The sequence below is a fragment of the Chiloscyllium plagiosum genome, chromosome 21 (assembly GCF_004010195.1).
Source record: "Chiloscyllium plagiosum isolate BGI_BamShark_2017 chromosome 21, ASM401019v2, whole genome shotgun sequence".
Taxonomy (NCBI): domain Eukaryota; kingdom Metazoa; phylum Chordata; class Chondrichthyes; order Orectolobiformes; family Hemiscylliidae; genus Chiloscyllium; species Chiloscyllium plagiosum.
In genome coordinates, this window is record NC_057730.1 from 3,030,630 (window position 1) to 3,048,957 (window position 18,328).

The 18,328-nt window shown below is 40.7% G+C and overlaps 1 protein-coding gene across 1 annotated transcript in view; it reads right to left on the reverse strand.

Annotated features, from left to right (window-relative positions):
• pemt (phosphatidylethanolamine N-methyltransferase) overlaps window positions 1-18,328 on the reverse strand; it is a 137,024-nt gene that overhangs the window by 51,141 nt on the left and 67,555 nt on the right. Inside the window, exon 5 of the mRNA XM_043711053.1 lies at window positions 2,374-2,519. Coding sequence (XP_043566988.1) covers window positions 2,374-2,519 — 146 coding nt within the window. The remainder of the gene's footprint in view (window positions 1-2,373; window positions 2,520-18,328) is intronic.

Here is an 18,328-nt window from a genome sequence, read left to right on the forward strand (position 1 = left end):
TCCAACGCCCCTCCCCCAAGTCCCTCCTCCCTACCTTTTATCTTAGCCTGCTGGGCACACTTTCCTCATTCCTGAAGAAGGGCTTATGCCCGAAACGTCGATTCTCCTGCTCCTTGGATGCTGCCTGACCTGCTGCGCTTTTCCAGCAACACATTTTCAGCTTCGATCTCCAGCATCTGCAGTCCTCACTTTCTCCTCGTGTATTAATATTGTTCTCCTGCAAAGATTATACATTCAAAATATACAATTTTACATTTACAAATATACATTTTATAATATGTGTAGCATGCTTAAATTTACCATGCTTCATTAATATATGTGACAATATGCACTTAATGATGGAGTATGTTTGTATATGAGAACACATACTTTATAGTGGCTTCATATTGTGGACTGTAGAAGAAGGAAACATCAGAATAATGCATGCTATTACTAAATCATAAATCCACCCACAACTTGTGGCAAGAAATGCCCGATGAATTGTGAATTGCCAAACGTTGCAGGCCATTATGTATTAGTTTTGGAAGAACATTTTTGCTGTGATTTGCAGCATGTCACATTCATCACCATCAAATTCAACACAGAATCTTAAGTAATAAACAATATAAGCATGTGTTGAATCCACCAGTGACTGTTAATTACTGGCCATTAACCTCAGAAAATAAACAATTAAAAGTGTGACATCTCATTCCTTCAGTTTCAGAGAGTTTTAAAATGTCAAATTTTAAAATCAAAATTCTTTTCGTATTTTCCTTTGACTCTTTCTCTCTCTCTTAATCTAATCTTTCCTCCCTCATTTTATTCCACTTTCTAATTTAATAGTGAATTTACAATTGCAACTTAAGTTCCTTTTTAGCCTTCCCCCTGGTTATTTTTGAATCTGATAGTCTCATTGGCAGCCTCATTAGACTTGACAGTTAACGGTTACACATTCAGGAATTTTATGACCAAGCCTTCAAGATGATGGGTATAGGAAAAGGTCTCAGAAGCAGGGCAAACTTGACCCACTGTTTTGAATGTATACCAAAGAAAATTTGGTACTTTCTGCAGAACACAGCAAGAACAATTGGTGAGAAAAAGCAGAAGAGAGAAACAGACAAACTGGTTTGAGAGAGATCAAAATAGCAAAACAGACAAAAGGAACAGGTAGGTAAGACGTCATACATTTTGTCTTACGATTACAAAAAACCACAGGAGCTACATGCGTACTTATAAACTTGTGGATATTTACTGCTGTGCTGTTTGAGCTTTCTGAGCCACACAATTTAATGCTGTGGGATTCATTGTGTCACTTAGGCTTGAAAAAGTAGAATGTCAAGGCAACATATAGTCCAGAGGGGAATGCATTTTTATCTTCAGTTGTGTATAATACATTAAAGACCTTTCTTGAGTTATTGAGTTGGCACATGTAATTTTTAAAGTGAGATAGGTTATAAATTAGCAGAAAGTAAATCCACACGTATTTTAATTTGGCAGGAATTATCTGATTAGATTAGAGTGGTACTAGAAAAGCACAGCAGGTCAGGCAGCATCTGAAGAGCAGGAAAATTGACGTTTCGGGCAAAAGCCCTTCATCAGGAACGGAGGCAGCGTGCCTCTGGGGTGGAGAGATACCCCCTTCCCCCCCAGTTATCTATCCACCCGGGAGGCTCTCTGCCTCCATTCCTAATGAAGGGCTTTTGCCCGAAATGTTGATTTTCCTGCTCTTCGGATGCTGCCTGACCTGCTGTCCTTTTCCAGTACCACTCTAATCTAGACTCTGGTCTCCACATCTGCAGTTCTCACTTTTGCCTAGTAATTATCTGATGCAATGAAAATCACTGTGGCCTGGATTTTAACTCCAGATAGGAATTGTTCAATTGACCATGATTATGATGAATGGCAGAGCAGGTTCAAAGGGCTGAATAGCCTCCTCCTGCTCCTATCTTCTATGTTGCTATGTCCAACTTGTCCATGCCGACCAGATATCCTAAATAAATTTAGTCTCATTTGCCAGCATTTGGCCCATATCCCTCTAAATCCCTCCTATTCATATATCCATCCAGATATCTTTTCAATGTTGTAATTGCAGTGCAATGAAATGTTACCTTATTGTGTGCTCAAGTCCTGCCGGGTAGTTAGACCCACAGTCTTCTGACAGGGATATATGCACCAAATGGGAAAGCTCAGTGAATACACGCTGTTTGTGAACAGCAAAGGCTTAAACTCAGAACAATTTAAGAAATCTAGTTTTAATGCAAAGTATAATGCAAATTATACTATTCATATACCAAGTGATGAGACAACAAAATAGTGGTAGGCTTACATCAGAGAAACTGTACTTCATATAAAATGACCATTTGCTTGACTATTAACATCAGTAATTGTTCTCACCTAAAAATGTACCGATGAATCCCAGTGCAAAGAAACTGCTCAGGACAAGGATAGTACCAATTAGCAACAGGCCAAGGCCTATATAATATGCTGCAGCACTGTCAAGGACTTGAATCTTGGGTTGAATCTTCATTGCTTCAGTAAAACTACAGAAAAGACACAGAAAGCACTTGTTAGATAAGAAATTAAACATGAATCATTTTGAACACAGCTTTATTTTCGGCCGTAGGGCAAGGTTTCTGTGTGCACCCTAGAGAGAGGACATGAGATCTAAATTACTACAATTTTTACAAATAAGCACATTGGTATTAATGTACTTGATCCATGTAGCATCTGCTATATGAAGGTAACATCCGTATTGTTGGGAATGTTGTATTGAAGCACTGCAGGGCTTTTCTTGGGCCATGTTGTAGCAATGAAAGGAGATTGCTCCCAGACTCTACCAGCATGGTATTTTTGACAAAACAATAAGACCATGCTTCTGGCAGCACCCTCCTGTGAACTTTGAAGAAGGAGATGAGTACGTCACAATGGTAATTCAATGCCCAGAATGTGGCACTACATGGCTCTGTCACTGAATTTCAAACCAGAACTTTTGGCTGTAAACTGAATTTAAATAGCGGACTCCAAAGAACCAACAACAGGAAAATTACTTTGCAGGTAAACTCTGGGATTTTAAAAAGTATCAGTCAAGATAAATCAACATGTTCATTATTCTACAGTTACTACACCATAGCTTGAATTAAATTCATTATTTGTGGGTCAGAATAAATCAATTGATACGTTAATCCAAATTAAATAACATTATTTAAAAATTACCATTCAATGTTCTTCAATTCGAGGATGCTGTCTACGCAGGGTCACAAGTTTATTTTTATTCATCGTGGGATGTGGAATGGCTGGTCAGCATTTATTGCCCATTCCTAGCTGACTTTGGGAAGGTGGTAGTAAGATGCTTTCTTGAACCGTTGCAGTCCATGCACAGTAGACTGATCCACAATGCCCTGAGGGAGGTAGTTCTAGGATTTTGACCCAGCAACAGCGAAGAAATAGCGATTATTTCCAAGGCAATGAGGTGAGTGGCTTGGACAGGAATTTGCAAGTGGTGGTGCTCCCATGCATCTGCAGACCCATGTTCTTCTGGATGGAAGTGGTCATGGGTTTGGAAGATGCTGTCTAAGGATCTTTGGTGAATTACTTACAGAATGCTGCTACTGTGCATCAGTGGTGGAAGGAGTGATGTTTGTGAATGTACTGTCAAACAAGTGGGCTGCTTTGCCCTGGATGAGGTTAAGCTCCTTCAGTGTTGTCAGAGCTGCACTCATCCAGACAAATGGGGGGTACTCCATTACATTCCTGACTTGCACCTTTTATTTGATGGACAGAAACTGAGGAGTGAGGAGGTGAGTTACTCGCAGTATTCATTGCCTCTGACATGCTCTTGCACTACTGGGCTTATGTGGTGAGTCCAGTTGAGTTTCTGGTCAATGGAAATCTTCAGGAAGTTGACAGTGAGGGTCTCAGTAATAGCAACATCACTGAATGTCGAAGGGTGGTGGTGAGATTGTCTCTTTTTGTAGATGGTCATAGCCTAGCATTTGTGTGATGCAAACATTACTTGCCATTGTCAGTCCAAGCCTAGATATTGTCCAAATTTTGTTGCATTTGAACATGGACTGCTTCACTATTTGAGAAGTCGTTCATGGTGCTGAACACTGTACAATCATCGGTTAACATTCCCACTTCAGACCTTATGATGGAGGGAAGGTCATTGATGAAGCAGTTGTGGATGTTCGGTCATAGGGCACTACCCTGAGGAGCTCCTGCAGAAATGTCCTGCAGCTAAGATGACTGGCCTTTAACAACCATAACCATCTGCAGGGCACCTTTCTGTGAGAAAATAGCCAATTCTTGACAAGCACATCTTGGCATTGGAACATAACAATCTCAGTAGTTCATTCAGCCTATGAACAAAGCAGAAGTGGGTACTGCAGATCCTGGAGATTAGAATCAAGATTAGAGTGGTGCCGGAAAAGCACAGCAGATCAGGCAGCATCTGAGGAGCAGGAAAATCGACGCTTCAGGCAAAAGCCCTTCATTCCTGATGAAGCGCTTTTGCCCGAAACATTAATTTTCTGCTTCTCGAATGTTGTCTGACCTGCTGTGCTTTTCCAGCACCACTCTAATCTATCATCATTCAATACATGGAGCCTGCCCAATTATTAAATACAATAATGGCTGAATGAACACTTCAGCATCCTTTCAGCCACCTCATCCATGTAACTCTGTATGCAATTGGTAATCAGAATTCTTGCAATCTTTACCTTAAGTATACTCAAAGACTGAGCTTCCAGAGGACTTTGTGACAGAGAATTCCAAAAATTGACGACTGTCTGAGTAAAGTAAATTCTTGCCTTGGACCTTTGGCAGGATGCTCAATAGGGGTACTGAGTTCTGGAATGCAGGATTTGTTTCCTTTTCTACTACTCTTACTCATCAGTCAGGCATTTGGACTCAAAGCATGATATGACTTGATGGACAAGCCATCACCATTCTGAATTACTGGTAGTGAGCTCCTCATGGCATTAATGACAATGCTGTCAAACCTCAAGGAGAACCCCAGAATTATTGTTCAAATATTTCAGAAAATTATTATAAAATATAATTGCACTGGAAACAGAAGAGGGCTTACTGGAAAGTTGATCTCTTTTATTAGTTACAGTCAGTGTGAGGATGTGAGAGTGGTATAGGGTCTCTGAAATTCCAGCCAGCATGTTATATCACCTTTTACCTTACAGAATACCAGTTGCACAAGGTATGGTGTGCAATAGGAAGCATGTTTGATTTGACTCTAATTACATTTTTGTTACACTTTCCAACTTGCTGCTCCTGAAATAGGAAGATTGAAGAAATAGCAATTAAATGTATTTTAAATGAAACTGACATCTTCTTTCATCATCAATAAATGATGAATGAAGATGTCAGTTTCATTTTAAACAAACCACAGACGAGCATCAATATTTCACATCTGCCTGCATTTTCTGTTATCAATTTTCTCCAATATATATCCCAAATTCTCAGTTTATATTCCTTTATATTCCTCCAGTATATATTCCTTTTTTGGTGCAAGGGGAAAAAGCTGTATAAGTTAATGTGAGACACTGTAATGACCCATCCCCTGAAAGCAGATGCACTATTATGTAACCATAAAGATATAATTACAGTATGTAGTTATTTATAATTGGCAACACAAAACCAGAGACACTATGCACAACCTTAAATCGGGTCTGAATAACTGCTCTGGTTCAACTGTGTACCAACTTTTAACCCATGTCACCTGAAATCTTCACTTCTCATATATTCTGTATTATGGGAGATCTACAATTTTGTACAGCCAACCAATTTGTGACCAACATATGTATATTACATCATAAATTTTGAAGTATTATACCAGGGAATGTAACAGCAAAAAAAAAGACCATAAGACATAGGAGTGGAAGTAAGGCCATTCGGCCCATCGAGTCCACTCCGCAAATCTAATCAGCATGCTGTAAGATACAGAAAATCATGATTTGATCAAAGTAACTGCTTGATGTTAAGTCACCAATTTAAAGTCAAACTGTGAACAAATCAAAATCATAAAATATACCAGACTTAAAGACCAGCAATTAAAAGCGGCAATTATTTTTATATTACTCATTTGTGACTAATAAGGCTGTAAAATCAACCAACAAAAATGCTCCTTAGCACTGTTTTCAGATGTCGTTGATAGCGAGGAAGTTTATCAATAATTCCAGAGGAATCTTGATCAGATTGGGGAGTGGGCTGAGGATTGGAAACTGCATTTCAATACAGATAAGTGTGAGGTATTGCACTTTGAAAGTCAAACCAAGGTAGAACTTATACAGTAAATGGTAAGGTCCTGAGGAGTATTGTGGAACTGAGGAACCTAGAAAGACAAATACATAGTTCTTTGAAAGTGTTGCCATAGCTAGATAGGGTGGTGAAGAAGGCATTTAGCATGCTGGCCTTCATTGGTTGGGGCACTGAGTACAGGAGTTGTGACATTATGTTACAGTTGTATAAGTCATTGGTGAGGCGCACGTGTATTGTGTACAGTTTGGTCACCCTGTTATAGGAAAGACATTGTTAAACTGGAAAGAGTGCAAAGAAGATTAACAAGGATGTTGCCAGGGCTAGTAGACCTGAATTAAAGGGAGAGGTTGGTCAGAATAGGACTTTACTCCTTGGAACATAGGAGAATGAGGGGTGACCTTATTGAGGTGTATAAAATCATGAGGAGCGTAAATTTGATGAATGTATGTAGTCTTTTTCCCAGGGATGGGGAATTGAAAACTAGAGGGCATAGGTTTAAGGTGAGAGGGGAAAGATTTAAGAAAGACCTGAAGGGCAAATTCTTCATGCAGAGAGTGTTGCGCATATGGAATGGGCTGCCAGATGAAGTGGTTGAGGCAGATATAATAGCAACTTTTTTTAAAAAATTGGATAAGTACATGGATGAGAAGGGTTTAGAGGGAAATGTACCAAATGCGGGTAATTGGAACTAGCTGAGTGGGCACCATGGTCATCATGGACCAGTTTGGGACAAAGGGGCTGTTTCCGTACTGTATTACTCTGTCATTTTCTTCCTGCACTCAGGTTAGAGTATAGACCAGAAATAAGAATCTTAAAAAAGAATTGCACGATTATGAAGGGAAGACCGAAGTGGTCATAAAATTTGCTATTTAGCGTAAGGTATGTCCACAAATCTGCCCTTCACCCTGATACTATTCCAAGGTTCAACTGCTGGAGATCTTCACACAATCGGGTTGACTTGGTAGTCTCCAAAATATGGCAAACTATTTGATTGCAGGATTCCTGATCCCAAACTTGAACTTTTCAATTTAGGGAGGCCCTTTTAATGGTGTAGCTAGTTTGGATTGTGAGCCCACACCTGACAGTCCTGCTCAGACTGGCTCCATCACAGAGATAATTATGGCCCACTCCTCTACAACTTTTGTGGAGTCTGGCACATCATGAAACATAGTTTGCATGAGCCAGCCATTGAAAGGCAAGTCCACAAGGTCCTCCCTATACCACCCATGCCAAGGAATACCCTCTCAAACAACTCTATTGCCCCTTATGACTTTCTTTCCACCCCCATGTCGTTTAGTGATTGCCCTTTACAAGTTATGCCCTTTTTCCCAGCCCGCATAGCATGATTTCCCCCATGCCAAGATATGGAACTTCAAGTCAACCACTTACTATACACCTTACAGTCGCCATTAAACCTAGTGACAGGTGAATGTGTAAAATAAAGCTTTAAAAAAAAGGGAATCATTCATAGTGGTTTTAACATACTGCAAACTTATGTTTAAAGATAAACTTAATTTCATTCAGACAAACAAAAGCATCAACTATCCACAAACTTCAAAATATGAAACCACAAGGCACTTGAAATCACTTCAGCGGTTATAGACAAACATAGAAACGTAGAAAGTAGACGCAGGCCACTCGGCCCTTTGAGCTGCACCACCATTCAATATGATCATCACTGATCATGCCATTTCAGTATCCCATTCCCGCTTTCCCTCCATATATCTTGACCCCTTTAGCTGTAAGGGCCCTCTTGAATATATCTAACAAAGCAGCCCCAACAGCTCTCTGTGGGAGAGAATTTCACAACTCTCCAAGTGAAGGAATTCTTCCTCATCTCAATCCTGAATAAATTACCCCTTATTCTTAGACTGTGACCCCTAGTTCTGGTCTTGCCCAATATCAGGAACATGCTTCCTGCATCTAGCCTGTCCAGTTCCATTAGGATTTTACATGTTTCTATGAGATCCCTCATTCTTCTAAATCCCAGCGAGTACAAACTCAGTTGATCCAGTCTTTTCTCATTTGTCAGTCCTACCATCCCAGAAATCAGTCTGGTGAACCTTCGCTGGGCTCCCTCAATAGCAACATTGTTCCTTCTCAGACTAGAAGACCAAAGCATTATACAATGCCCAAGGGGTGACCTCACCAAGGCCCTGTATAACTTGAGTAAGACATCCTTACTCCGATACACAAGTCCTCTCGCTATGAAGGAGAGCATGCCATTACCTATTCTCACCGCCTGCTGCACCTGCATGTCAACATTCAGCAACTGTTCCACCATGATACCAAGGTCTTGATGCACTTCCTTCTCAATTCCTTCATCCAAATTGTTAATGTATATTGTGAACAGCTGAGGTCCCAGCACTGAACCCTAGGCCACCCCACTCATCACTGCCTGCCATTTTGAAAATGACCATTTATTCCAACTCTCTGCTTCCGGTCTGCCAACCAGTTCTCCATCCATGTCAACACATTATCTCCAATACCATGAGCTTTAATTTTCCTTATTAATCTCTTTTGTGAAACCTTTTCAAAAGCCTTTTGAAAGTCCAGATACACAACATCTATGGAATCACATTTGTCTACTCCACTGGTCACATCCTCAAATAATTCCAGAAGATTTGCCTAGCATGAATTCCCTTTAGTGAATCCATGCTGGCTAGGATGGATTCTGTCACTGCTTTCCAAATGCTGTTATTACACCCTTAATAATTGGCTCCAGCATTTTCCCCACCACCGATGTCAGGCTAACTGGCCTATAATTCCCCGTTTTCTCTCTCCCTCCTTCTTCAAAAAGTGGGGCTACATTAGCTACCCTCCAAGCCATTAGAACTCTTCCAGAGTCTACAGAATGTTGGAAAATGATCACCAATGCATCTGCTAGTTCCATGCCATATAATTAAGTACTGAAAATGTGTTGCTGGAAAAGCGCAGCAGGTCAGGCAGCATCCAAGGAGCAGGAGAATCGACGTTTCGGGCATGAGCCCTTCTTCAGGATTCCTGAAGAAGGGCTCATGCCCGAAACGTCAATTCTCCTGCTCATTGGATGCTGCCTGACCTGCTGCGCTTTTCCAACAACACATTTTCAGCTCTGATCTCCAGCATCTGCAGTCCTCACTTTCTCCACATAATTAAGTACTCTGGGATGCAGAACATCAGGCCCTGGGGACTTATCAGGTTTTAATCCCACCAAATTCCCAAATACCATTTCCTGACTAATAAGGATTTCCTTCAGTCCCTCCTTCATGCTTGACCCTCTCTCCCTAGCATTTCCAGAAGGTTATTCATGTCCTCCTTAGTGAAAACAGATCCAAAGCATTTGTTCAACTGGTCTAACATCTCTTTGTTGGCCATTTTGAATTCTAACTGGAAGGGAATACATTTGTCTTCACCAGTCTTTTTCTCTTCACATATCTACCAAAGCTTTGAACCCATCTATGGAAACACTATGAAATTGATGAGATCACTTGTCAATCAAATGGGTTCAGATGTTTCAAGAAAGTAATGGCTGTCTGGGTTCTCAGCCAAGCTTTGTTATCAATTTTGGCATTGAGAAGCTCAGAGGAATTGTCAAAAACACTTGTCAAACAGAAGCTGTTAAGGCAATTTTAAGGTGCTTTATTTTACTTTCTTGAACAAAGGTCAGGAGTAATAAAATAAGCCATTCTTGCTATTTCACTCAGCCTGTTGGCATAAGCCTCAAGGTTACTTCTAGTGCTGAATGAATGATTTCACAAAAATCTATTATCACAGCAGGGTGTCCACCATTTCACAATTTGCTTGAAATAGTGCTTGAAATCCAATACTTATTATAAGCGATTACAGACTTGAATTAAATGCCTACTTTTATAGATATTATGTACTTAAAGACATGTAAACGTAATAAGTGTTTTTCCCAATGTAGTGAAGTTGGTAAATGATGTAGAATACATTCATGTCTGCATGGATCCTGAGATTTGCCCATGTGCATATTTGGTTAGTTGTCATAATAGGCATGGGACATTTGTTGTCTGGATTGGCATGAAATTAGCATTGGGGCTATAAATGACACTGGGTCTTTGTGCAGCAACACAGGTTGACATGGAGGCTATGAGGTGTTATGGGATGGATGATGTGACATCGTGTCATAACTCAATTGGGAACAGTGTGCCAATAATCAAGCACCATTATTCCATAAGCCATCACAAATGTGCAATTACCCAATTAAATCAGCAAGATGATCAATTTGTGAATAGACTGCTATTCACGACAAAATTATTATGTCATTAATAGGAACTCTATTTGTTGTAAGCAAACTTAAAAAAATGACAGAAAAATGGATTTCTATATTAATATGCGACTTAAGTTAGATCCATTTAAAATCCCACACAGTATTTCAGCTGCAAAGCTTCTGCACCCTTGCCAAGTTGTTATATAACAGCTGCAATACTGGTATCAAACTGACAATGTAGGAAATCACCCAGGTATGTTCTGTACACTGAAAGCAGGTCAAACCTAACCAGCTCAATTATCACTCCACCAGTCTGTTCTCAATCATCAGTGAAGTGCTGGAAGGCGTCATCAACACTGCTCATAAATATCATTGCTTAGCAACAAGCTGTTCACTGACACTCAGTTTGGGTTGTAGTACAACCATGTAGCCCCTGACCTCATTAAAGCCTTGCTTCAAATATGAACAAAAAAGATGCATTCCAGAGGTGAGGAGAGAGTGCCAGCCCTTGAAGCAAAGACCTCATTTGACTGTATGTGCCATCAAGGAGCCCTAGCAAAACTGGAATCAATAGAAATCTCCTGGTTGGAGTCATGCCTGGCACATAGGAAGATGGTTGTGGTTGTTGGAGGTCAGAGATCTCAACTCCAAAACATCTCTGCAACATTTCCTCAGGGATGTAATCTCGGCAAAACCATCTTCAGCCGCTTCATTAATGACCACCTCTCCATCATAAGATCAGAAGTGGAGATGTTTGCCACTGATGGAACAATGTTCAGAACCATTCATGACTCCTCAGATACTAGATTAGACTATGTTCAAATGCAACAAGATCTGGGCAATATCCAGACTTGGGCTGACAAGTGGCAAGTAACATACACCGCAGCGAATGACAATCTCCAATAAGAAACAATCTAACCACCTTTCTTTGACACTCACTAACATCCTGGGGTTGCTATTGACATGAGACTCAACTGGGCTCACCACATAAACACAGTGGCTACAACAGCAGGTCAGAGGCTAGGAATATTGCAGTGGGTAACTCACATCCTAATGCCCCAAAGTCTGTCCATCATCTACAAGGTAGAAGTAAGGAAGGTGATGAAATACCTGCCATTTGCCTGAAAGAGTGCAGTTCTAACAATATTCAAGCAGCTTAACAGTCCAGGACAATGTGGACCATTTGTCTGGCACCACATACATAAACATCCACTCCCTTCACCACTGATGGTCAGGAGCAGTAGTGTATACCATCTACAAGATGCATTCAAAAATTCACCGAAGATCTTTAAATACCACATTCCTAACTCAAAACCACTTCCATCTAGAAGGACGAGGTCTACAGTTACATGGAAACACCACCACTTGCAAGTTCCTCTCCAAACTGCTATTGGAAATATATTACTGTTCCTTCAATGTCACTTGTGCAAAATCCTAGAATTCCCTCCCTTGTGACATTGTGGATCTACCAACAGCACACGGACTGCACTGCTTCAAGAATGCAGTTCACCGGTATTTTGTCAAGGGCAACTAGGGACAAGCAATAAATGCTAGCCAGTGTCGCAGAACAGACTTGTGAGCAAAGCGGCAGGTCATGGTATGAAGAGGAAGTTAGCACCAAAATGTGGCCAAGTCATAGAAGGAGAAAGTGAGGACTGCAGATGCTGGAGATCAGAGTCAAAAAGTGTGGCGCTGGAAAAGCACAGCAGGTCATGCAGCATCAAGAAGCAGGAAAGAATGACAGAATCCCGACAGTGCGGAAAGAAGCCATTTGGCCCATCAAGTCTGCATCAACCTGCCGAAGAGCATCCACCCAGACCCAGACCCTGCTCTATTTCTATAACCTCAAATTTATCATGGCTAATCTACCTGGTCTGCACATTCCTGGACACTATGAGGCAGTTTAGCAAGGCCAATCCACCTAAACAGCACATTAGGACACCTTACAGAAACCCACACAGACATGGGGGGAATGTCTGTGTGGAATTTGCACAGTCACCCAAGGCTGGAATTGAATCCAGACACCTGGCACTGTGAGGCAGCAGTGCTAACCACTGAGCCACCAGGACGCCCAGGAAACTCACTGGAAACGGTAAGTAGTTGTTAATGGATATTTTTCAGATGGAAGCATGAAATGTGCTGGAAACTGATTTTCCCTGTTATATTAATGACTTTGACCTTACTCTAGGGGCCTTAATTCCAAAAACTGCAGACAGAATGAAATTGGAAGCATTGTGGATCATGATAGGGATGGTATAGATTATCAAAAAGGCAAAGGGAGGTTGGTAAAATGGACAGACAGATGGCAGGTACAGTTCAAAGCAGAAAAATGTGAAATATCATGACCATGCGTCATAATCCTGGCCCTCCCACAGACATATTGAACTTCAATTCTAATTACGTTTTTGAAAGAGGACTGATGCAGCCAAAATAAGAGACAATCTGGAATGTCACATGATGAGGTGTCGAGGAAGCTTCAAAAGGATTAACTTAAAAGGGAAAAATGAATTACAAATTCAACACGATAACGGAAAAGATAGCAGTCTGGGCAAGAGGCATGTTTGTGCTTTCTGCTTTCAAGAACAGACAAGAACAGGGGTTAAAAGTTAACTCAGCCCTTGTCTGTGTGTGCATGGAAGAGGTGAGCAAAGGTACTTGTGCACACTAATCGGACTTGCAGCACCAGAATGCTGTGATAGTCACAGTTGAAGAACCACCTATTCATTACCCTTGCATTGTTGGTAAATGTCTTTGAGTGCTAGAAGCCAACTATGTAGTCAGAATTAAGCAGAATAACAGAGAGACTCTTGGTCCAGGTGCTGCGGCCAACCAGACAAACTTATTTCAACTTAACTGCGATGCCAAGAATCTCAATACAAACTGTTCATCTATCAACAGTCCACAACCTACTCTTCACAAATGACCCATATAGACTGATTTTTAAAACTTTTTTTTATTGGACTCACTTCTTATTTCTAATCTGTGGCCTTGTGAGTAGTTAATTTTTAATCTTCTCATTTTTAGTAATTAATAAAGTCACTTCTATTGCTAGCTCAAGAAAGCTAGTTAAATTGGCTCCTCTCAAAACACAAGTTCATTTGGTTTGGGAAAAAGGTATCCACATGGAAGGGTTCCTTCATAAATGTTTGACACTAAAACAGCAGATAAATAAGGAAGGGGAGGGGTGCAGTCCATTCCTGGGAGCTTGAAAATTTGTGGTATCTCATCTGCATCCCAATAACTTGGGAAACCAAGCCAAGGATCGAGTCACAACACAAGTAATTAATTTTTATAGAAAGATCTAGGAGAGATAGTTTCTAATCAATGGCAAATCCCAGGATGACGATAGTGGGTGTGTCAGTGATGGTAATGCCAAGGAGTGAAGATTCGACACTCTTGTTGGAGATGGTCAATATATGGTGCAAATATTACTTTCCACTTATCTATCCAAATCTGAATGTTGTCCAGGCCTTGTTACATGTGTGCAAGGTCTGTTTCAGCAATAAAGACCTTCAAATGATATTGAACACTATCCAATCATCAGTAAATACTTCCACCATATGTTGGAGGAAGGTCATTGCTGAAGCAACTAAAGATGCTTAGGCCTGGAAAACTACCTGCAGTCATGTACTGTATTCAGACGAGTTGGTCAACCTGCATTAATCACAACCATCTTCATTTGTGCTAGCTGAATTCAGCAAGTGGAGAGATTTTCACTCAAATAAAAGTAAAATACTATGGATGCTGGAAATCTGTAATGAAATCAGAAAATGCTAAAAAGAAACTCAGCAGGTCTGCGAGAATCTGTGGACAGAGAAACATTTTGAGTTTGACAGAATTCTCCTTCAAAGTGTTTTTCCCTGATTGCCAATGATTCCAGTTTTGCTCCTTGATGCCACAACTTGGTCAAATAATGTTTTGATGTCAAGGGTGGCTACTCTCACATCACCTCTATAACTCATTTGGCCATGTTTGAATCAAGGCCATAATGAATCAATTGACGGAACAAGCTGAGCAATGACACAAGTTATTAGACAGTAAATGCTGCATGATTGAGAGTACATTGGTTAGTTTAAGATGTATTATTGGCATTGAACAGAGATAGTTTTTTCTCTCATCTACTGATTGCCCCAAACCTGGGATTTCTGCCTTAAACATGAACCATCATTAACATTCTTCACTTTTGAGGAGCATGAAGATTTCAGCAAAGGATTTAGATACGCTAAAATTAGCTCCGATTTGCCTAGTTTAGTAAAGAGAACCATAGTTGGACCTTCTGATCAATGTCCAGTAACCACTGATAGAATTAGGCATTAGTAAACATCAGAGAATAGGGGAAGAGAATGTAATAACTCAGCATTTAAGAATTTGATAAAACTCACTGTTCATGTGAATATATGAAAAAATTGCATCTTCGTTAGATATAGAAAGAAGCCAGTGATGCAGATGACACAGTCATAAGCAAAGCTTTGAGAGGAGGGGAAACAAATTGACATTAAAAAAAAAGGTAACACCAAATTGTGCAATAATTTATATAGAAAGAACAGTGGATTCAGCGGAAAGTTTCAGTAAAATGTACGGCTTGAGCTGTCTCACGTCTGTTACTTTGGAATACCAAGTCTGATGTATATTTCTGTGAAAAATATTGAATTTATGTCATTGTTTCAAATTTCATGTGAATGACACAACCTTAAAAATTATCTATCAGGCAGATGCATGGACTTTCTTTACAATTACAATCTGTAATTACAAAAGCAGCGGTTGAGTTATTCAATGGAATGAATGCGAGCATAGTTTCATAACTTACAGGAAAACTACAAGATCTCATATGTGAGGGAATATTAAAGGAACTACCAAATACACACTTGCAATGCCATCTATAACGTTAGGTTGCTATACAAATGATTATCCTGCGGGAAACTGCAAACACAAGCCTTTAAAAAAAAGATTGAAAGGTATTTCATTAAAATTCATTTGACTGCCATTCATTCACAAACTTTAAATCATGATTCAATCTTTTACACTAAAAAAATTGCTATTTCTTTACAAAAGGTAGACATTACATTGAAAGATCAGTGTCGAAAAGTGTGGTGGTGTTGGAAAAGCACAGCCAGTCAGGCATCACCCAAGGAGCAGGAAAGTCAACGTTTCGAGCATGAGCCGACGTCGGTAGGGGAGCAAGTGGCTGAGGCGGCGGCAACTATTGGCTTGGCTGGAGGTGACATGCCAGGTAGACATAACATCAACTGTCCTGCTCCTCGGATGCTGCCTGACCGGCTGTGTTTTTCCAGCACCACATGTTTCGACTCTGATCTCCAGCATCTGCAGTCCTCACTTTCGCCTATTTGAAAGATCAGTACCAACTTGCGCACACACACTCATAGCATTCATCTGTAATTTTCATAGCACAGGCCCTTCAGCTCTTGATGTTGTGCTAACCTTTTATCCTACTCCAAGATCAAACTAACCTATATACCCTTCATTTTACTATCAACCATGTGTCTATCCAAGAAGCGCTTCAAAGTCCCTAAAATAACTGACTCTCCTACCACTGCTGACAGTACATTCCACACATCCACCACTCTGTGTAAAGAACCTACCTCAGATATCTCTCCTAAATCTTCCTGCAATCATCTTAAAATCATGCCCCCACGTGATAGTCATTTTCACCTTAGGAAAAAGTCTCTGGTTATTGTTATGATGTTGAAGGTGGGTATTGTACCTTTAAGAGACAGTGAAGGCTGTTCTGCACTGAGAGCTGACAAGAGCAGTGTCAGAATGTATTGGAAAATTGAAAATATGTAACATTTGGCTGTGAAATAGATACCTGAGTTGGTTGCTGTTTTGACAACAATTCCAATTTAACCAGTTTAAATTATGCCCTGGGATACTAAAACCCAATCGAGTTTGAATTTGTTGTTTTGCCAACATCAAACCAATGATGTTCCAATGTTGGGGATCTAAAAAAGGTAGACATTTTGAAAAGCAGACAGAACAACTGCCATCGAGAGATAGAAGGGCTTATGCCCGAAGCGTCGATTCTCCTGTTCCTTGGATGCTGCCTGACCTGCTGCGCTTTTCCAGCAACACATTTTCAGCTCTGATCTCCAGAATCTGCAGCCCTCACTTTCTCTCATCGAGAGATAGACCCAAGATATTGAAACACTCTCTATCAAAAGTGCCTTTTCATATCAAACATCTTCACGACCCAGGGAGATCATCAGCTGGAAGAATAAAGACACCAAAGATGACAGCCACTGTATGGTTTGGTGATCCCTATCAAGCTGAGAAAATGTTGAGTTAGGTAAACTCTCTGGTAAAGATGCCAGGTAGGAAAAAACTAAATGGGGTATGTCATATGAATATGTTGAAACCTTGTTTATAATAGAGACAGGGAACTGGAGAAACGGGTGTTAATTACTGCGCCAGAGAGTGACTAATCAAATCCAGATGTCGCAGAGTTTGATGTGCCTCAAAATACGTTAAATAATGAGGAAGTCCTTGAGGAGTGGGATAGGTTAGTGAACTGTCTCAGGAGCAAAGAACCAGTTGAAAGGTTTGTTGCAGTAGTATGATGACATATACAGGAATAAGATGGGGAGTTCTAATGCTATTGTGCATGAGGTAGAAGTAGGAAATGCTGCTCTGATTAAACAATACCCCCACAGACTTAATCCTTTCAAAGTCACACAGATTCAGAAGAAAGTGGATGCAATGCTCAACGAAGATATCATTGAACCGACACAAAGTGAGTGGAGTTCACCGATTGTGTTAGTTCCCAAACCTGATTGGACTCAACGATTTTGTTTGGACTATCAGAAGGTCAACACCAAAACAAAATTGGACTCATGCCCAATACCAAGATTGGAGGACTGTATAGAGAAAGTTGGACAAGCCACTTGCATCACAAAGTTGGGCTTACTGCGTGGTTATTGGCAGGTACCTTTATCAGAGAAAGCGAAAGTAGTTGCTGCGTTTATAACCCCAAATGGCCTATATCAATTCAAAGTGGTGCCCTTTGGAATGAAGAATGCACCAGCCATATTCCAATAACTCATGAACAGATTAACAAATTGTACAGTTTATCTGGATGATGTAATGACCTTTAGCGAGTCATGCAAAGATCACATGGTATAGTTGGAAGAGCTCATTGAATGATTATGAGAAGCAAAACTGGTAATAACCTAAAAGAAAACAACTCAGGAAGGCAGAGGTGACAATCTTGGGACATAACATCAGTCACGGAAGTTTGACCTCAATGAATGCAAAGATAAAGACCTTCGAGGAAGTTCCACAACCAAAGAAAGATGTGCTTTGATTAAGGGACTAAGCAGATTCCACCAGATGTTTGTTCCAAACTTCAGCAGGGTGGTGGCACTGCTAACAGGTTTACTAAAGAAGAAAACAAAATTTTGGTGGACAGAACAATGTCAGGAGGCATTTGACAATTTAAAAGCAGTATTAACCACTGCAACAGTTTTAATAACACCAAATATTTTGAAAGCCTTCAAAGTTGCAATCAATGCTAGTGATACAGAGGAACCTCCATCATCCGAATGAGATGGGCACTATTTCATTCGGAAAGTTGATTATTCGGTTAATTGATATGATGCCTCTCCTGGGGCTGAGTTTTCTGTTAAGTCTGCACCCATTCAGGAGACTAGGCAGCAGCACACCCCATGCAGCAGTACACCACGCGCGAGCCCCTGACACCCGTTTGACCCCACCTCCGTCTGGCCCCACCCTGACCCCCATCCATTCTCCAACCCAGTCCAACACAACACCCTTGACCGCCCTCCCACACCCGCCCCGTCTCTCCCACACCCTCCACCCTTCAACCCCACCCGCCCCTCCAAATCTGTCCAA